General features: G+C 45.0%; 1 protein-coding gene across 2 annotated transcripts in view; it reads left to right on the forward strand.

Annotated features, from left to right (window-relative positions):
- Positions 1-22,152, forward strand: part of ARHGAP21 (Rho GTPase activating protein 21) — a 545,637-nt gene that overhangs the window by 517,655 nt on the left and 5,830 nt on the right. For both annotated transcript variants that reach the window (XM_078663440.1, XM_078663441.1), the window contains 6 exons: positions 393-466; positions 768-857; positions 7,688-7,813; positions 7,987-8,028; positions 9,509-9,614; positions 11,300-11,331. In XM_078663440.1, the coding sequence (XP_078519566.1) occupies positions 393-466; positions 768-857; positions 7,688-7,813; positions 7,987-8,028; positions 9,509-9,614; positions 11,300-11,331 (470 nt within the window). The remainder of the gene's footprint in view (positions 1-392; positions 467-767; positions 858-7,687; positions 7,814-7,986; positions 8,029-9,508; positions 9,615-11,299; positions 11,332-22,152) is intronic.

Raw genomic sequence — 22,152 nt, forward strand, 5'->3', positions numbered from 1 at the left:
CACCCCCTTTTGTACCCCTACATCTCACAGCAGTCTGAGGCCTACTTCTGAACTCTTGGTTGGCAGAAAAGTAGTATTTCAGCCTGTTTTCAACCCTGTCTCTGGTTGGCAACAGCTCGATTGGATGTATTGGATAATCTGGCAACTGATGAGGTGCATTTAGCTTTGCAAGTTCATCTGGATCAGCCTTTAATAGGATTGACTATCCAAATCTGGCGCACTATGTCGACAGAATTCCCACACCAAAGAGCACCGCCCTATCCTTACTCACCGACTGACGATTTTCTTCCCAAGTCTGCAAGCAAAGCTTTGTTTTTGTTAACTTTCATAGAATATTGTTTGCCCCTATTGCTTAAATTGGATTCTTAAATTTTTTTTTTTTTGCCAAAAAGATAAATATGCAGACTTCATTGAAGCCAACCGAACAGAGGATCCAGTTGAAAGACTCAAAGCACTAAAAAGATTGGTAAGTGTTCCTTTCTATTCCATCAGTTCCCTTCTTTATAATATTTGGGTTAGACATTTTTCATCATGGTAGCTGTGAAGGATTTTGAATACATCTGTACTATTTTCTAGCCATGTGTATTTTTTAATGTTGCAAAATACATTTAAAAAAATCGCATTTATCATTTACTTTTTCAAAAGTTCTATACTACTGGAAGAATATTAGTTGCTCGTTAGAATTCAATACATTTGACATTTTGAGGATGTCATGGAACCCTTTTTAGTCTGTCTTTAGAAAAACCTTTTATTTGTTTTTGTTACAGATCTACGACTTACCAGAGCATCATTATGAAACACTAAAGTTTCTTTCTACACATCTAAAGACGGTGGCAGAAAATTCTGAGAAAAACAAGGTAGGCAGCTGTGTTTCGAATTAACGTTGTATTACCTTTTCACACATCCATCATATATAGGTGCTTTTATTGCGCGTAATGTAGGTGTATACAAACCCATACTTCACAGGGGCCACGTGAAATGTGAAAAATATTTCAAACGTCCCTGATAGATATGGGTTTTTTCATCGTAATCAGAGTTCTAAACCACTCTGCACTACTTTACCGTTGTCCTTAGTTTAATCAACATTCTGTTCATTACAGGTTAGGTAACCTGAATATTCTCATTGCAATGGGTACCCATTGTCAATGGCATCTTGCAGAGAACCATAACTGTAATGTGGTTTAACATATATTTTTTTTAAACAAATCAAAGGATTTTTTATCCTTCTAAAATTTAACAGTATTATTTACATCATTATTTTGCTTTTAAAACCCCCCAGGCCCTTGTTTTATATCACATCTGAACCACTGAGTGTGGCAAGGGTATCTGTTCTACATCTCCTCTCCCACTCTCCCACCTCTCTATATGTGTATGTATATGTCACTGGCAGGAATGAAGTAATGTAAAAGTAATCCACATTTGCTAGCTTCGGTTGTGGTCTGCAAGATGTTAATGATTAGTTGCATACATGAGAAGGAGAGTAACGCACGTGTTAAGACTGACGTGCACATGCAAGCAAATAGTCATTGTACACAAGTAGACACCTTTTAAGGCAAATACGTTTTTGCCTCTCACCAGGCCTGGTCACCTCCTCGCTCCTCCTGCCGCCTCCTGCTCCTGCCTGCCAGCCTTGCCGCCTTTTTTCGCCGCAGTCCCCCGAGCGGCCCAGCCTCAGCAGAGCCGCCCGCTCGCCAGTTTCCCGCCGCAGCTTGCCACAGGCCCACCCACCACCGGCCCATTGGCCGAGCCGCTCCCGCTGCCCAGCTGACCCGCCCTCTCGTCCCCCTTCTTAAGGGGACAGCAAGGAGTGCTCGGGAGTGACCACTGCGCCTCTCACCAGGCCTGGTCACCCCCTCGCTCCTCCTGCCGCCTCCTGCTCCTGCCTGCCAGCCTTGCCAGCCTTGCCGCCTTTTTTTGCCGCAGTCCCCCCGAGCGGCCCAGCCTCAGCAGAGCCGCCCGCTTGCCAGTTTCCCGCCGCAGCTCGCCACAGGCCCCGCCCACCACCGGCCCATTGGCCGAGCCGCTCCCGCCGCCCAGCTGACCCGCCCTCTCGTCCCCCTTCTTATGACGCCCCCAGAGCGAACGCGCAGCGGACGCGCGCAGCGGGAGCACCGATTGAGCGCCGAAGGTGTGCCAAAGGTAAGCCCGTCTGCGCCCGTCCGTGCCTGGACCGCGCCCAGCGCCAGGACCCCTGGCCCCCGCAGACCCCAGCCCACCCGCCGGACGTACGACGCCGCCACCCTCAACGCACTCAACACCGGACGAATCCCAGGATGCTACCGAGCCACCCCGAGACGCACCCACGGACCCTTCTGCTGCAACGTCTGCAAGTTCACCTGCATCCGGACCAGCAATACTCCTGCACCAAGCAAGACCAAGACGAGCAACAGCAGCAGCCACCTGAAATGCATCCTGCTCAACACCCGCTCCATCCACAGACACGCCATCGAGCTCTGGAACCTGCTCGACACAACCGCACCAGACGTCGCCTTCCTCACGGAAACCTGGATGAATGCCTCTTCAGCACCCGACATCGCCATCGCCATCCCAGACGGCTACAAGATCATCCGAAGGGACCGCATCAACCAGACCGGAGGAGGCATCGCCATCATCCACAGGAACACCATCCGCGTCACGACCAACACCGACGACACCCTCGCACCCGCCGAGCACCTGCACTTCCAGGTCCACATCAACCCCAAGACCACCCTCAGAGGCACCCTCATCTACAGACCCCCGGGACCACGCACACAATTCAGCGAAGACATCGCCGGCGTCATCAGCCCGCACGCCCTCCTCTCCGCCGACTTCATCCTCCTCGGGGACCTCAACTTTCACCTGGAGAACAACAACGACCGCAACACCACCACCCTGCTGGACAATCTCGCCAACCTCGGACTCAAGCAACTGGTTAACACCCCCACCCACTACGCCGGACACACACTTGACCCCGTCTTCTCATCCTGCAAGGACATCGCCTTCAGCCACGCCACCGGACTCAACTGGACGGACCACAGCTGCGTCCACTTCAGCTTCAGAAGGACCACGATCCACCACCGCCAGCAACAGGCTGCACGCAGAAGCTGGAACAAGATCACAGCCGACCAGCTCGCGACTTCCCTGAGCAAGAACCCACCCACCAGCGCAACGAACCCAAGCCAGGCGGCCACCAACCTAGCGAAGTGGATCAGCAACTGCGCAGACAACCTCGCCCCTCTGAAGACCCCGCCTAGCAGACCCGGTAGCAAGAAAGCCCCATGGTTCACCGACGAACTCAAAAGCTCCAAGAAGAACTGCCGAGCCCTCGAGAGAACATGGCGCAGAGACCCAACACCGGACAACATGACTGCCCTCAAGCTCGCCACCCGAAAACACCACCAACTCATCCACGCCACCAAGAAAACCGCATTCAAGGAACGACTGGACAACAACGCACACAACAGCAAGGAACTCTTCAACATCGTTAAAGAGCTCTCCAACCCCAACGCCGGAAACAACGACCTCACCCCTTCGCAAGACCTCTGCAACTCCCTGGCCTCCTACTTCCACAACAAGATCGCGGACATACACAACAGCTTCAGCACTCAACCGACGCACGCCACGACTGAACCACCGCCCCCCACCACCACCCTCCGCGCCTGGACCCCGATCAGCACCGAAGACACCGTCCGCACGATGAACTCCATCCACTCCGGATCTCCTACCGACCCCTGCCCTCACCACATCTTAAACAAGGCCGACGCTGTCATCGCACCCCACCTGCGGGACATCATCAACACCTTCTTCGACACCGCCACCTTCCCGGAGAGCTGGAAGCACGCCGAACTCAGCGCTCTACTAAAGAAACCATCAGCTGACCCCACCGACCTCAAGAACTACCGCCCCATCTCGCTGCTCCCATTCCCTGCTAAAGTCGTCGAGAAGACCGTCAACAAGCAGCTGGCCGCCTTCCTCGAGACAAACGGATCCCTCGACCTCTCGCAGTCCGGCTTCCGGGCCAACCACAGCACCGAGACCGCCCTGATCGCAGCCACCGATGACATCCGATCACTGCTCGACAGCGGAGAAACAGCAGCCCTCATCCTCCTAGACCTCTCCGCGGCCTTTGACACTGTCTGCCACCGTACACTAGTGCAGCGACTCAGCAACGTCGGAATCCAGGAGAAGGCACTGGAGTGGATCATCTCCTTCCTCGCAGGAAGGACACAGAGAGTCCGCCTCACCCCGTTCAGATCTGAAGCCACCGAAGTCATCTGCGGCGTTCCTCAAGGCTCCTCGCTCAGTCCAACCCTCTTCAACGTCTACATGAGCCCCCTCGCAGACATCGTACGCCAGCACAACCTCAACATCATCTCCTACGCCGACGACACCCAGCTGATTCTCTCCCTCACCAACGACCCCGCCACCGCCAGAGCCAACCTTCACGAAGGGATGAAAGAGGTATCCGAATGGATGAAGAACAGCCGCCTGAAACTGAACTCGGACAAGACGGAAGTCCTCATCCTGGGATCCTCACCCTCCGCCTGGGACGACTCCTGGTGGCCCCCCGCCCTAGGCAGCGCACCCAAACCAACTGACCACGCACGCAACCTAGGCTTCATCCTGGACTCCTCCCTCTCCATGACCAGACAAGTCAACGCCGTCTCCTCGTCGTGCTTCAACATCCTGCGCATGCTACGTAAGATCTTCCGGTGGATCCCCACCGAGTCCAGGAAGACTGTCACCCAGGCCCTGGTCACCAGCCGCCTGGACTACGGCAACTCCCTCTACGCCGGAACCACCGCCAAGCTCCAGAAGAAACTCCAGCGGATCCAGAACGCCTCAGCACGTCTCATCCTGGACATCCCCCGTCGCAGCCACATCTCCGGACACCTGAGAGACCTGCACTGGCTCCCGGTCAACAAGAGAATCACCTTCCGACTCCTCACCCACGCACACAAAGCCCTACACAACCAAGGCCCAGGATACCTCAACAGCCGCCTCAACTTCTACGCTCCCAAACGCCAGCTTCGATCGACCGGCCACACCCTCGCCGCCGTCCCCTGCATCCGAAGAGCCACCACAGGGGGACGGTCCTTCTCCTACCTCGCCGCCAAGACATGGAACTCCCTCCCGACCCACCTCCGCCTGACCCAGGACCACCTCGCCTTCAGGAAGCAACTCTAGACCTGGCTGTTCGAGCAGTAGTGGACCCCCCTCCCCCAGCGCCTTGAGACCCTCTGGGTGAGTAGTGCGCTATATAAATGCTTTGATTGATTGATTGATTCATGTGATTGGATGTATCGCCATTTGGTATCAAAATCATTAAGATAGGCACCAATTGCCCAAGCTAAGTCTGATGGTGTTCAAAACGTTCAACTTATTTTATTGGAGATGTCTTCTTTCAACTTTTTTGATGAACATTTTTTCTAACACAGTGCTCTGTAATTGCTGCGGAGTTTTATGTCGGCACTTTACAAATCTCCTATATAAATACGTTTTACCGTGTTATTGGTTGTTAAGTCTTACTTAGTATAGCACTCTAATCCATTCGTGGACTTTTTTAATTTAACATTACTCCTAATTCTAATTTCCTTTAACCCTCTGAGAATACCGCTCTAAGAATGTACATCCATCAAATACCTGTATAAGGCAGGGGATTCATTTATGGAATTTCTAAATTGAGCCATTACTAAACGGTTGTCCTGGCACCAGCAAAAAATTAGCAAATAGTTACACAACCTACTGCGAGAATAGCCAATTTCTAAGTTGTTTTCTAAAAGAGGTCAACTTTGTCTGCTAATGAAAAGGAAGAGTGTTGCACTTTGTGGCCTACTAAAATGCAAAGGAGATGCCTTCATGGTGTGAATATTTTCTTTTATCTTAGAAACCTTGAAGAAATGAGCAGAGGATTATTGTAAATGTCTCGAGGGGGAGGAGTGAGTGAACATTTCTTTGTTTGTTGTAGGTCCTGATTTGTGTAGAGCCTTCAAACAAATTTTAAAAAAAGGCTTGTAATCAGAATGTTTCACCAGAAGCCTTTTGAGCAAACTGAAATGATTTTGAGATATGGATGTGGCATGGATTGAGTAGCAAACGAGCAGTCCAGTTCTGCACCATCGGAAGCACATTAAATTGATAGGCTGGTAGACGAAGATGTAAACCATTGGTGTGGTCCAACTGGGAACATGCCAGTGCTTGAAGGGGAAATGGGCCAGAGTAGGGAGAAAAAGCAAAATTTTTGTCAGGATCTTAAGTTGACGAAAGCAAGATGTCACTTTATTAATTTTTGGTGTGAACAATAGGGTATCGTCCGTGGTAACACCCAGATTTCTGACAGTTTGAGCTACGGAAGATTCTTTAGGCTTCTTTGAAACTGAACTCACTGCTGCTAATGTGGGCCACTGGAGTGTCGTACTGTAATAGCTTTTTTCCCAGTTGTGGCTAATGCATAGCTTTTAATAACTACTGGACTTATCGTGAGTGATTCACCAGCTCTTTGCTTCCAGCCTCTATTATTGCACATTTAGAGCACTCCAAGATCAAGCAAGTATACCACAACATGCTAATCTGTTATCAGTTCTGCTTTTAAAGAAATCAAAGATGTCTCATGTGATAGCTTGTGAAACCAATTTGTACAATTTGATTGCTTCTATGGCTCTTAACACGCTTTGTCCGCACAACAGCAGTTCCTGAACACAAATTATCACGCTTTGAAACTGTAAATTGTCCTGTTCTATACATGTTGTTTCCTCCGTGCAAAATCATCACGTTACTACGCTGGGTTTCAAAGACCTCTTTTTTTCCATTCAGTTCAGACCTCCTTTGGTCTTGAACAGTATTAGCTAAATCTTCTTGAAGGGCTTGATAACCATCTACTCTATCCTTGACTTTGGAGGTTGAACCTTCATCCCTCTTGATGTCAATTCCTCTAAAATGGCAGCTGCCCTATAAAATAGTAGTTTCTTCTCTGCAGTAGTCTTAAGCACAAGTCTAGTAAGGAGAAAATAACATGCAGTGTACAAGCTTATCCCTTGTAGTCTAATATTGCCTAATTATTATTGTGATGCCCTTTAGGAAAGGAACACAAACATGAAAAGGGAGGACACTCCTTGTGTATTTTGCACCATCGCCCCAAGAACCTACAAAAGACACATTTTACACACACTGAAGTTAAAGCCGTTCCACCATTTGTACATTAACGTAGTTTGCGACATATATTAACATCTCGATTCTGTGAGTTTCGTACCACAATATTTCAAGAGTCCTCTGTTAGTTTGAATAGGAATATTTAATCTCTTTATATTCTCTGTCAGAAAGTAGTGTCCTCAACATGTTCATAATTAGTAAGATCTAAAAGTGTCAAACTTACTTTTAACGTTACATTTTCTTATGATCCTGTGTATTTTTCATGTCTATCATCTTTCCATCTTTCCCTCTCTGTGGGTTTTTCAACTTTCTCCTGCCAGGTAGTTCTATGGTGATGATCTGAAGATCTACAAATAATCACTCTTGGTCTACCATGGCAGTATTAACTCAGTGGTGCCAACATGATTTCTAGTTATCTAGATGTCTGTCTGAAAAGCATTACAACATCTATCAAACAATATTTTTAAGGTTGCCTTTTCGTGAACAAAAATGGAAGAACAGTTGTATGCACTTACCACAAGATTTATTAGTTTGAAAATGTAATTTATTTTTGTTATAGATGGAACCAAGAAACCTGGCAATAGTATTTGGCCCAACGCTTGTGAGAACATCAGAAGATAACATGACACACATGGTCACGCATATGCCTGATCAATATAAAATTGTAGAAACTCTAATACAGCACGTAAGTCAAGGATGTAACTACTTTACTGATTCAAAGCAAATGTATTTTTTTCACATTAAATTGTACAGATTCAAATAGATACAAGTGTATGTAATGGAATGGTTCTCTATTGTTCTTGCATTGTATTTACATGTATTTGCTATAGAAGTTAATGGTGTTTATTTTCTTCTTAGTATGACTGGTTTTTCTCAGAAGAAGGGCCGGAAGAACCAATTGTAAGTATTGTTTCCATTTCTCTGTGGAACGAAAGCACTCTTGTATTCTAATTTGAAATTAGTTTCTTGATCAATAGGGCAAAAACATTTCTAGAGTGTTTTGTACAGTTTTTCCTGGTGGTTTAATTTTCTTAACTGTGGAGGTTTGTATCCTCTCTAGTTAATTATTAATGAAGGTTGTGTGATGGTGTTACTTAGACGTTTGTGAAACCTGCTTAAGAATTACAGGAAAGCTATAATAAAGTTTACAGTGTAATCTGCAGAAGGGGGCATGGTAGGAGAAAGGGGCTTTAGGGACCATAGCATAGGGAGATTCCTTTTTCACCTTGTTGCAAAATTAATCTACGGTATCGAAGGGAATTCAAGCCTGCCAAGATTATTTTGAAGTGTTAAAAAATTACTTTCATGAGTTCTGTCATTGGAAGAGCCTTGCCTTTGCATTAATAAGTGTCTTCTGTTTCTTGCCTGGGAACTGATCACTAACCCTCAGGCAATTGTGTGAAACCCTTGAGGATCTACGGGTTTCTGAATAATAGAAGTGATATGGTCCCTGATCTCCATGGGAGATGTTGTGGTGGGCAGAGGAAAGAGGATGTAATGTGAACTTAGAGTGTATGCGTGCGTTTGTGTCTGTCCTTCCAAGAAATTCTCGTGTACTACTCCCCTTATTTTGAAAGTCACCCAGGGAGACGGTTAGGAAACTCTTTGATCTTCCTAAATTATTTTTGTTTTGGGGAGGCCTGCATTGACTGTCATCAGACGGAGGTTAGGGTGCATGTGCATGCTATATTGCTCTTGTTGGATCAGGAGATGAAATTGTGATGTACTTATTATCAATGACATCACAGGTTGGTGCTAATGTGTCCAGCCATTTTGATTAACTCCCCCTTTAGTTAACTATGGTGCAGATGAGGCTCAAAGACCCACCTATTGAAGGATTTGAAAGTGGCACCGATCACCTCCTGGTGCTTGTAAAGTTCTGCCAGTAGCAGAGATGGTTCCTTTGGGCTTGTCAGTTTCAAGCCAACATCTCCAATAGGGGGGTTTAAATGCATCATTTAGCCCAAATACAAATTAATGGAGATGGTGAGTTTATAGAGGAGGTTGAGACATATTTCTGCCTGCCTTAAAATTAAACTATTACTTTAAAATTGTCTGGAACGTACAGTGTAGCAAAATGATCTGCTCTACATTTAAATGTTGTATCGCATGTCATAAATAAACAAACTCCTTCTAGAAGTAGTGATGAAATTTAGTTTGTATTAACCAACTGATTAAACACGTTTTGCTTTATACATTTCCTAGAGTTTTCGGGGAGAGGATTGCTAGGTCGGGGGCTGAAGAGGATCATGTAACTGAGTTATCATTCCTTCCAATCCCTGATTTGCAATTTTTCTGGTGACTATAGTTTTGTGATGTTTTGCAATGTATAGTGCTTTGATTGGGTAAAGATGATGAGATCTTTGTTTATTAACTGTAGACAACTGTACAGGAGGAAAGCACTTTAGAATCACAGCCAGTGCCAAACATAGATCATTTACTCACCAACATTGGAAGAACTGGAATATCCCCTGGAGACGTATCAGGTAATTCTTACCTGGACAGTTAATCAGATGGCTAGATTAACATGTTCAGTATACACAATCTTTGAACTACAATCTATTTCCTTCATACCAATCTTTTGCTTAAAAAAATGTTTTTTTCATTTTTGAACATGGAAAATTATTTATCTGCTGCTCTTGAAGGCTGTCACATGTTTAGTTAAGCCTTGCATCACTTGTGCAAAGCATGTTCTTTGTATCACAGTTTTCTTTATTTTCAGATAATGAAACATAGAAATATGTAGCTTCCTAATGTATTTACTCTGTCGGCAAAACGTGCTGTGTACTGCATGCATATTAATTATAAAGCATTTTAAAAATTTGAATTTAAAATGCAAAATATTAGATTTGTGTGTTATGTTAAACACTTTGTTTTTGAACAGGGTATCTCTTCCCCACTCAGTTTAAATAGTAGGATTGCGGGGTTTGGTGGCACTGTTTTTCATACCTACTGTTTCACTAACCCAGCATGATGTGCCCAAAACTGTTGCTCTTTTGTCTCTAGTTCTTGCTTTACTTGTAAAGTGTTTGCAGCACTCACTGAAACATGCTATGCTGATGTTGAAACAGGAGAAATGGGAGGAGTCTATCATACGGTGATGTCACTAATGGATTCTGTGATGTCGATGATGGACAGCTGGAACTGTAGGAAGAAAGAGGACTGTTGCCCTCATTGTAGCTGCCTTGTCTGCAGAAACCCCCGCTTTTTGTAAATGATCTGTCCTGTAAATTTTCTGTTACGAGTATTTTGAACAGATCAATGCTACTTTCTTAAAGTCTTTCTGCTGTTTCTTGTTATTTCTGAAGCAGACACCGAGGAGTAATAGCATGGTATGGTCTACCGGTTTTTCTAGTCATAAAGCATTAGCCATGTGTCAAAGTGGTGTGGCATGGGGCTCTGCTCTTCTGTTGGTGAACAATAAAATAAAAATAGCAATAGCAAGCCAAATCACAATTTGATCATTACTTCGTAGCCCTTTGCAGTCCACTTTGTATATGTAAAACCTCAATTTACCTGAAAATAAAGCCATAGTGTTAATTTTTCATTTCATAATATCCCTTACGTAGTTTGGAACACAGCTAGTTGTAATTGTAATACAGATTGTTAAACACATATAGTGTATACAATACGAATAATGGAGTTTAAAATAAATTTAATTAAATGTTGAGATAGATAAAACTCGGAACAGCAGTTCAGATTTAGTTTTTTCTGAAGTAGTTGTTGCTTTGATTTTGGTAAATTTACTGCTTGGCTGCATACCCTAAACGGTGTGTTTGAAATCAGGTCAGATATAGGACAAGAACTGTACCTGCATTTGATTAAGATAGTGAAGAGCAACAGTGTAATAGCAGGTCTTGGGTCTGTTTTGTGTGAAATAATTAGCTCTAAAAAGTATTTTAAGTGTTTTTGTTTTTATTTACAAGAACAGGGCTCCTTTGCCATTTCTGTCATGCCATTGAGCTGGTTCTGCCTACAATTCACAGCATCCTTTCATGGCGGTGGCTTTCTGTGGTGCGGCTTTGTGAGCTCGGACTTTCCACTTTGTTTTTTCTTTTGCTTTCACCTTTTGGTCTGTGCTTGTATTTTCCATAAATCTAGCATTGTGTGTAGTATTGCTTAATGTTTGTGTTATGAAATGGAGTTTTACTAAGTTTTGTGTTTTTTACAGACTCGGCTACTAGTGACTCAGCCAAATCTAAGGTAAATTTATTTAGAACATATACTGTCATAGAAAAATGGTTGCTCAAAACAATGTCAAACTTGCAGTTTGGTGTCAAATATGTTCAGCTCTATGAAAGAGTTGAGAAAGTCGAGGATGTTCATAAGTTGTTTGGTATTCTTACATGTTTCAGAAGCTTCCCACTTTTTGCATCTGCTCAGTATTATGCAAGGTCTCACAGCATCCATTCTTAATGAATCATGAAGTGTGCTCTTCTTTCCCCCTGGATCCCCTTAAAATCCACACACCTCTGGCAGCCAAACCTCCTTCCTTCCAATAAATGTACACATGAAGTTTACCTTGCCTATAGACTGCAAAGAAGGGTGTGCACAGACTTCCCTGGTGGCTGTGGACCATTGGTATTTTTGGGGTTGTCTGTTGCTGTGGTGGCTAGATGGAGCAAGGCACCGGATGGTAGAGGCCCAGGACACCCACAACGAGGCTGTCTGAGGATAAGGGCTGGAAGAGCAAGTACATATCATACCTGCCCCCTGCGAGTAGTTGCCCTGCCCTTCTCACTCCTTCAGGATCCTACACTCGTAATCCAATTTTCATTGGTGTGCAGAAATTGGCTCCAGGCAGGCAGTGACAGGATGCATTAGGTCAATAGAGGAACTTCATTCCCCTCTGCCAAGAGCTAAAACTCCACTCTAATGAGAAGCTAAATACTTTCTTAATACGTTTTTATATAACACATTCTGCTGCAGCATTGGCTTCATTGCCCTTTACAGAAAAGTTATTTTTGCTTATCACAACTGTGCTCATTTTGATATACTCAAATCTATAGGAGACTGAGTCAACAAGCAGAATTTGGAGGTGTAGATTTGCCACAGATTGCAGCAAGTGAAAGCTCGGCAGTTGGACCTATTTCACAATTCAATTCAAATAATCCATTTGAGCTACCTTTAGTAGAAATGTTATGGCTATATTTGCTTTTCGTTCTGAGAAATAGTAACATGGGAGTATTGTTTTACAACTTGGCATTTTTTTGATTGAAGTGGTAGTTATTCAGAATTGCATTTGTAAATTATGTTTCTGTGTTCGTATAAATACAGCTAACCATGGCGTCTTGGCCACTCAAAAAGCCTGGCTTGCATTTTGTAAATCGACTTTTTCACCTTTTCACAAAGTGGCCTCAAAATGCAAGTGATGGTTGGAATGCTTGAATTAATCTTAGCCACTGGTCATTGCTCGAGTTCGCATCCTAAGCCATCTTTGATTGCCCACCATGCCGCCTCGGCTTGGACCCAGCCACATGCAAATCAGCCTTGACTTCCCGCTCCAGTGGGAATTGTCCAGCCTGAACTGCCAGGCCAGATCCTCCCTGAACAGAAACACAACCAGCCCAGAACTGGTTTTGCCCTTATTATATGCTCATCAGCCAGTTATAACTTGATTCCAATGGCACAGCGAGCATGTGCCCCACCTGCTGCAAATCAGCCTTGACCCTGCTCCAATGGGAACAGTCAAGCCCGAACTGCCTTTTCACAAAGAGGCATTTAACTGCTTATGCACTTCAGTAACAATATTTTTCGACTGAAGTGCATAAGCAATTAGATTCGTATGGCACATTGGGAAGGGACATACACTAGAAAGGTAAGCATGTTTACAAAAGTGCTTTATCTTTTCCTTGAAAGGCCAGCTGAATTTAATAGCATTATTCCTGCAACCACTCTGGTGCATGATGGTTACACCTCATTAGACAAGCACAGGTTTCCACCAGGCTAAGGACTTTGAAGAAAGACCGTGTAGGAAGGAACATATCCTTTAGGAGATCCCTATACATAAACATTTTTGTTTCTCACAAGTAGTAGTGGGATAGCTGCAGATGTGGTATGGCAATATATGTAGCAGATGATGTTCTGCTGGTCAAGGGTTCGATTCTTGGTAGTGGCTTGCTGAAGTGAGGCACATGAACACGAGTCTGCCACCTCGCGGAGGTGATATTCCAAAGACTCACCTTGCCATCCATATACAACTTTCTGGAATTGTAATTCAGGTGTAGGAACAACATGTCTGTAAATACAGTGGATTTAAAAACATGTTTGTACCATTTGTTTCTGTAGATTGCATGCTCTGCAATTTTTGAAAGTTATTTTTGTTTCAAGATATCTTTGGTCTCAAGATACCTTGTGAGCCTTCCCTTAACCACAGTACACCAGGACAAAGACACCACCTCAAATTGTGTGTTTCACCAGCTGTTCGGACGTTCACCAGAAATAGTTTGATGTCAGACATATGATTTTTCAAAGAAGGGCATCAGAGAACTCTTCTTCAGTGTCTTCATGTCTACCTTGGCCGTGGAACAAACAAGCCCGCAGGTGTTGGTGATGGACTTTGCTGTTAGACTAAGCCATATGAAAATGATTTGGAAAATGGTGGGGGTAACACACACTTCCAGTTCTGCACTAATTGTAATGCAAAATTCCTTTGGTTGGGCCAAAAATTAGACTGTAATTTGTGTTTGCCGTCTTTCCACTTGGAAGCAACTTGCTCTGCCTGCACAGCATTTATTAGGACCATTCGTTAAAATAGAGCTCTGGAGAAACCTAGAGCAAAAGGCTTCAAGCCAAGACCCAAGAAACCCACAAGCAAGCCCTAAGGCATTGACTTAACACCCTCGATGCCAAAAGCAACCTCAATGTTGGGATCAGTATCAAGTAAGCCTCTTCCATCTTTTGTGCTCCTAGGTGGGCTACAGAGGAAGCTCTTTATACATCTAACTTCTGGGAAGACCATAGCCAGGCCTCGACCACCACAGGATCCTGTTACCAGGCTCTTTAAAAAGAGAATGCTTGCCTTAGAAAAGGCAATGTCAAAGGATAGCCTATTCCTAAGGAGTGTAAGAGGCCACCAACTAGGCCTGCATCTGTGACACTAAAGTATTGGCGTTTGGGGTGAGAAGGCAGTTTCTTTGATATACTATGTCCAGAGCACCAGGTAGACATATACCCCCATTGGTCTGTGCGGTGTAGGGAGCCATGGTATTTTCCGGATAGGTATCCTGCTAGCGCTTGATCTATGAAGTTCCGATGCTTCTCAGACATAGGCCTTGACCGTGTAACCATATACCCAAGTTGTGCTGCCTGGTAGTAGTTTGTCAAGTGGGGTTTTCCGATATCACCCTCCCTCTGTGGCCAGTAAGTGTAGTTTTTGGCCGTCCCGGCTGTTTTGCTGTCCCAGATGTAATGTTCAGGTAACTACTGCAGCTTCCCTAGGACATGCGGTGGGGGTTGGAACAGCAATGTCTGCATCACATAAAGTATTTTTGGCAGAAGAGTCATTTGTACCGCTGCCAGTCTTCCCATCCAGGTGAGGGAACCACCCATCCATGATTGGAAGTCCGCACTAGCTTTGGAGAGGAGCGAAACATAGTTATGCACTGCTGTTTTCTCCAAGGTGGAGCGGATTTGCAGGCCCAGTTAGTGGACCCCCTGTGTAGCCCAGAGGAAGGTGTAGAGGCAGCCAAGTTGTGCATGGTCCGCCTATGGAACCGTGAGCACCACTGTTAGCGTTTTCAAAGTGTTAACTTTAAAGCCTGAGACCCTACCAAAGGCCTCTAGTTCTGAGACCAAGTGTGGAAATTACATAAGTGATATGACGTCATCTGTGTACATGGCTAGTTTGTGTTCTCTACCTCCCATAGGGATGCCCGCTATTTATAGATTGACCCGTATTCTCTCCGCCAACAGTGCCTTGTGTGATATCAAAAGGGCACAACAACACTCCATTTACCCTGACTTGCGCCCTCGGAGCGGCATAACTATACCATACTAATTTCTGAAAGCATGGTCCAAGGCCAAACTTGGCCAGCACCTCCGTCAAGTACGGCCAATGCACGCGATCAACCGCTTTTTTAGCGCCGACCAATAGTAGTATTGCTGGCTTGCGAGATCAATGGGAGGTGGCAGAGGCATGTGGTATTATTGCTGCAAAGATATGGGGCGGTAAGAGGCACAGTGTACTAGATTTTCCCCCGGCTTGGAAATCACTGTAATAATTGTCTCTCTCATGGTGTCTGCGGGTCCCTGAATCGCTGAAAGCGTTGTATAAGCGGGCCAGTAAGGGCAATGGTCTTATAAGCCATGGGGTGTTGAGTGACACGGATCGTTGCACCGTGCTCACTGCATTTTTACCGCTTTTATTCTAATGTTAAAACTGTATTTATTTAACTGACACATTGAATTTGACTTTGTGCTGCTGCTCGCACCTACCTGCACTCTGCACTTTAGGAAGGGTTAGACCTCCATTCCCCGTCCTGCTGTCTTCCAGGGTGGACAACTAGAGACGCCATTTTAGATAGTGCGTGCACTAGTTATTTAGGTGGCTTGCCTACAAACATGCACGATGCGCGGACGCCAGTGCCTTGGGGTGTTGAGTGTCACAGATCGTTGCACTGCGCTTACCGGTTTTTACCGCTTTTATTCTAATGTTAAAACTGTATTTATTTTAACTTTGAAACTGTCACATTTAATTTGACTTTGTGCTGCCTAGAGCAGCTAAGGGAATGGTTACCCGTGCCCTGATACTTTCTTGCATCAATTATGCTAATGCCCTGTACATTGGCTTGCCTGGGTACCAGCGGAAGTGACTGCAGTTAGTGCAGAATGCTGCAGCAAGGTCTCTACTTAACATTCCGGGGAGATCCAGTATAAAGCAACATCTGCACAATCTGCACTGGCTTCCCGTGGCTGAAAGAGTTAAATTTAAAGTCCGCACCCTGGCTCATTCAACCCTGTATGGATTTGGCCCTGTATATCTTGAGAAACGTTTCAAGTTTTATTTGCCCCTGAGACCGTTGCGCACAGCGGTGTAGCTTTTGACAGTTACTCCGTGCTTCCGCCTTACAAGAATGGGTGGTAGCTCTCTGGCTTACAAGGCAGCGGTGGCCTGGAACTCACTTCCTGTGGAGCTTCGTGGCATCCAGGACCCGAAGCTCTCGGGAAACGGCTGAAAACTCTGCTTTTTATTTAAATATCCGTCGATTCTCAGCTCCCATTTAAGTGTCGCGCCGGGACACTCTTGAGTGTCTGTGCACGCTATAAATGTCAATAACATAACATAACATTTAGTAGTTGGCATGATAGCCATCCTGACCAGGTGCCTCTCCCAGCTGCAGCTTTCTGTTGCTGCCAGAACCTCTGCCGCTTGGATATCGCTATCCATAGGTGCAGCTTCCGTGTCGGATACATTCTACTGGGATTAGGGCAATGTATCAGTTGGCTTGCTCCACATCAAGTGTCTTCTACCGTGCACAATGTGGTGTAGAAGCGCTCCTAATTGTTGTGCGATCTGTAAGTCCTGGCAGACCGTGTGTCCCTGCTGCATCTCAATCTCATTTATCCTTTTCCTAAGAGCTTGAGTTCGCAACCTATGGGCTAACAAACGTCCCGCCTTGTTACCACTGGTAAAGCACTTTTGTTTAATGCTCAATTAGGCTTATTTTACTTTATCCATTTCTAAAGCTTTAACAGGTACATGCATCATTGTTGCCGTTTGCGATTCCTTAATTGCGAAAATTAAGGAATCGCAATTAAGGAATCGCAAACGGCAATGCATCAAAAAAATCGCAATTTTTTTAGCGATTCCTAATTTTTCCTTAATTGCGATTAACAATTTGCGAATCGCAATTAAGGAATCCCTTCCCATTGAATCCTATGGGCCAAAAGGCCCATAGGAATGAATGGGAAGACAATCTCAATTTGCGATTCGCAATTAGCTAATCGCAAATTGAGATTGCGATTTCAAGGGTGCAGGGGTGTCCAAAGGACACCCTGTTGCACCCCTGAAATCAACCTATGCACATATGTTGTGCACACACATGCCCTAAGGGCATTTGTGTGCACAACATGACAGTTTGAAAAATGCACAAAATTGCATTTTTCAGATTTTTCCCAAATTACCATGAGGTAATTTTTTCCTCCTAATTGCGAATTCGCAATTTTTTTAGGTGTCATGCATTGCATTTAAGGAATCGCAAATTGCAATTCCTTAAATGCAATCGCATTTTTAGAAATCGCAAAAAATAGCGATTTCTTGTATTTTTGAATGATGCATCCCATATAGTGATTTAGGAATCGCAAATGGCCGAATTTTGCGATTCGCACCGTTTGCGATTCCTAAATCACTTGATGCATGTGGCTGTAAGTTACTTGCGAGCTCATGTGAGTTGACTCCATACCTGGTGGTCGCCCAAACTTGTATGCTGCTCCTCGAAGTCGCTCACGCAGCCTTCCAGAGCAACTCTCTTTGCTGTCCTTTCTCTATCGTGTCACGCGGCTATGGCAATATAGGTGCCCCTTATTACTTCCTTAAAACAAACCCATAGTAAGGCAATGGGGGTATCTGGGTCCTCATGGAGGTCGAGGAATGTGTGCAGCGCAATGGCGATATCAGGGGTTAATGAGGTGTGCTGGAGAAGTCTGGAATTTAAAAGCCAGGTACCGGACTTCGTTGGGTTACATGGAGTGCCTAAGTTTATGAAAATGGGAGAGTGGTCTGATTTTTTGGCGGGAGGGGGTTCACTCAGCATTTCTTTTATGTTGGTGTCTTTTCTGGAATGGTTCGTAGCCATAGCCTGAAGCAGAGCACACCAGTTCGGCTGTAGTAGGGGTATTTAGGTCGATTCTGGTCAGTTGGCGCCAGGAGGCCGAGCTGTGTCTCTGGGGGCTGTACTGGAGGTGAAGATTCTGCGTGGAGGCCCCGTATCTGGTGCATGGGCCCTTTCTTGCTCAGGGGAGCTGGATTGGTCTGTGATCAAGATAGTGGGGGGTTCTATTCTGCAGCACTACCAGAGTCGACGCCAGAGTGCGAACTATGGTCCTCTGGCCTCATGCAGCCAATTTGTGCCTTGGGGAAGAGTTGCTGCTTTCAGTGCGCTATCATGCTGGTCTAATGTGCGCTAGGCCCTTCCAAGGCCGATCCACATTGGCCATCCAGGCCAGTCCACCCAATGTGATTCCCCCCCGCAGCAGATGTTAATGCGGGCTGATTCTTGCGCCGTCCCTCCATGGCTCATAGGCAGCTATGCTCCAATAGCAACGCTGACCGTGTTATTTCGAGCATGCGCCTACTCCAGGTGCTCATGGACCTCACCAGTCTGCACCTACTGGACTTGGTGGTTCACAAGAATGCAGGCGGGACCTTCATAGTCCAGGCCGCACCTGATCCAATCACAGAGCGGCTGTCATCCAGGGGCTTCAGCGAGTCGCTCTACAGACTCGCCACCCACCTTGTTTCCATCTCTATGACGATGCCACAACCACCACTCATTGCCTCTGATGTTTACGATGGTGTCTGAGGCACATCAGCCGCATAGCTGCCTCAGAAACACCACTGGCGGTGCTGGGCTCCATACGCCCTAGAGCTCCACGTTCGAGCTGACTAACCACCCCCATCCATGCCAAGCCCCCAAAACGACTTTTTTAGATTCTTCTTTTTCCTTTACACTCTGGGTTCCGACTTTTCTATTTGTATTCCTGTTTCTTCTATTTCTTTTCATAGAAAGTGTTAATATATTTTTTCCAGAGCTGCATAGAAATGTTGGTACCAGGTCTCTTTACTATGTAAGCTGAAATTATTTTATTTTTTTATAGTTATAGAATTGAGCTGACTCATTCTCCGCCATGATGTTTTGTTTTATTGCTGCTTCATTGTCTCCTTGTCCCATCATGGTTTTCAAAATATAAGATAAGTCACAATCAGATACTATAAAAACCCAGGTATCCAACCTTAGTTAGGAGAGGACTTCCTGCTGTAATCTCGATCAGGATGAGCTTTGCTCCAGATTCTACCTTAACCGAAGAAGGCTCCGGCAAGAATCATGCAAGGCTCTGGCTTCGCTTACTGGTGCTAGGGCTGTGTTTGTTGTTAAACCAACACAATTTCTGACACTGCCCTTGCATGCTATTCTAGACAACAGACCTTGTCCCAAACAAGGTATGTGCAGTGCCTCTGAAACTTGAAGAACAGGATCATCATTTACTGATTCTGTTGGTACTAGCGTAGCGCCTAGACATTGCATGGTCAGGGTATTAAGACTACAACATTCAATGCAGCGCCATTATTTCCTGTTGTTTCTAATGTTCATGAACTGCTTTGCGGCTTTAAATGTTATCTTCTGTGATGTTACCATCCATATCAAGCACTAGGTTAAGAGTTTTAAAATAAATATTTTAAAATGCATATTCTATTTCTGGTGACACTGGAGTGTGTGATTCTTAAATGAAAGCGGGGTAGAATTTCCACTGCCATTGAACTAATCTTGTGGGACTGTTTGTTACCAGGAAATACTTCCTACTCAATATTACTTAGTAGGTTGTTTCTTGGTCGCAGTCCAACTGGATTTCTAATTCGTATTGGTTCATTGAACGAAGTGTTTGCACCAGGGGATTATAAATCTTCACCACTGTGACTCTGGGGCTGGTGGAGTGGTAGGGTAAGGGGTGGAGGTGGCTCTAGAAATACCTATCAGGGGACAATAGGTCTACCCCTCCCACCGTTGGAGTAAATAATTTCAGACAAGTGGGTCCTGTCTGGTATTTTGTTCAGCAGGATACTGCTCTGTTTCACACACACCACCAAATATGCCACCTCAACAGCACACAGTCGGGAACTACAGTGAGAGAAAGTATTACAAGGACACCTATTTTCACATCTTCATACATCCGCCACATCACTGACACCTGCACTTGGTAAGTAGACTGCAATTCCAGTTCAGTCCAGTTCAAGGGTGTTCCCCAAATGCCGAACATTGGTAGTAGTGCACATGGACCGCATCCCCATACATGTCTTTCTTTATCTGGACGATTGGGTGATAAGGAGCAGCAGCCAACAGTAATGTCTAGCAAACACTCGTACAGCGTGTCTTTTACACTGGTTAGGATTCATTGTCTATGTGAAAAAGTTGCCTCAATCCCTAACAGGTCTTTATTTTTGGGAAAGATGTGTTGATTTCCATCTCAAATACAGGGTGATGGCATTCCAAAGGCTGCAACTCCTATTTCCGACCTCACTTCCCATAACTTTGTGGACAGTAAGGAGACTATTAGGAATGATGACTTCATTTATAATGATTGTACCCTACTCCAGATTGCATATGTGCCCGCTTCAAGAGTTTCTGGCACTGCAATTGTGACAATATTGGCTAAATAGAAAGATCTTGTGTTGATGGGCTCAGAGTTCTGCACGCTCTCAAATGGCGGAACAATCAGAACTTGTTGCTGGACAGGTAATTTCTAGAACCCGACTAGCAGGGTAAAATTTTCTCAGACTCCTCTGACGAGGGGTGTGAAGCACATTGCAACAGTATGACTGTTTGAGTTACCTGGACACCAGAACCACAGCATTGTCACATCCTGTATCTAGAACACACAGTGATGCAGTTGACACTCAGAGCATTTTATATGCTCATTTGGTGGATAACAGTCCTAGTAGAGATGGACAACGTGATCTCTGTGCTCTATGTTTAAAAGCGGAGTGAACCCACTCCCCTCAGCTGTCAGTACAAGCCTAAACGATCTGGCATTGGGCAATTTGTGACCACATCAGGCTCATTGCAGAGCACCTGTCTGGAATAGAAAACAACTACGCAGGATACATCAACAAGTACATAAGTTGGAGATGAATCGCTAAGTACATCAGCAATACTTTCAGAAATGGGGCACAGCCCTTCTCAATCTGTTTATCGCCACCAAAAATGCACAGTGCTCAAGCTTATCCTCCATGTATCCATACCCACAGTCCTCTGAGCATGCTCTATGGATGAACTGGTCCGCAATATTTTCTTTCTTTCCACTGCCTATATGTAGTGACGAAAGTGAGACCGGCATCCACGACTCTTGTCTTGATTGCCCATACGTACAAGGGACAGCTATGTTAGTCGGTGCTTTTGGAAATGCCCGTCTGCACGAAAAGTCACCCACAGCAGTTCTTCTGACTTGAAAATCTGGTTCAGCCAGACATCCAAACCTCGGGGAAATTAACCTAGTGATCTGGTACCTGAGGTATTGGAGTTTGATTACTTAAACATTCCTCAGGAGTGGATGCATATCTTACATTATGCCCCCAAGCCCACCATGCAGGCATGCTATGCAGCCAAGTGGAAAAATGTGCCTGTTACCTATTAACTAAACAAGTAGAAACACTACTGTCATCAGTGCAGGATATCTTTTATTACTTGCCGCAGTTGCAAAAAGCTGGGTTTGAATACACTTCTCTTTTGTTACATTTACCTGTCAAGAGAGAACACATCTCTTTATTAAAAATACTTGTTGTTTCTTTTGTATGGAGGGATTTAAATGAATTATTCATCCTACAGCTCCACTGACTGTTTAAATGTGGTGCTGACATGACTTATGGGACCTCCAGTTCAAGCCGCTACACTCTTGTGACGTAAAGTTTCTGTCATTGAAGGTAGCCTTCTTAGATGAAATTACTTCACTAAGGGGAGTTAGTGAATTGCAGGCGCTTACAGTAGAGTAAAATGTTATTCACTTCCATAAAGATAGTTGCCCTGAGATCAAATCCAAGATTTCTACTATGTGATTTCACCTTTCCATGTTAACCAAACCGTTAAGTTGTCTAATTTCATCCCACTCTCTAAGACAATGTCAGATAGGGCATTACCGCACATTAGATGTTGAAAGAGCAATGATGTAGTCATTGCAGGGAGAAATTCATCCTCTAACAGACAGCAGCTGTTTCTTGCTTTTGCTACGCCTCACCTAGAAAACCTAAATTCTATTGGCGATATTGCCAGCTGTATAGTTAAGTGCATTCTGACATGCTACACTAAAGCTTAG

The sequence above is a fragment of the Lissotriton helveticus genome, chromosome 10 (assembly GCF_964261635.1).
Source record: "Lissotriton helveticus chromosome 10, aLisHel1.1, whole genome shotgun sequence".
Classification (NCBI taxonomy): Eukaryota; Metazoa; Chordata; class Amphibia; order Caudata; family Salamandridae; genus Lissotriton; species Lissotriton helveticus.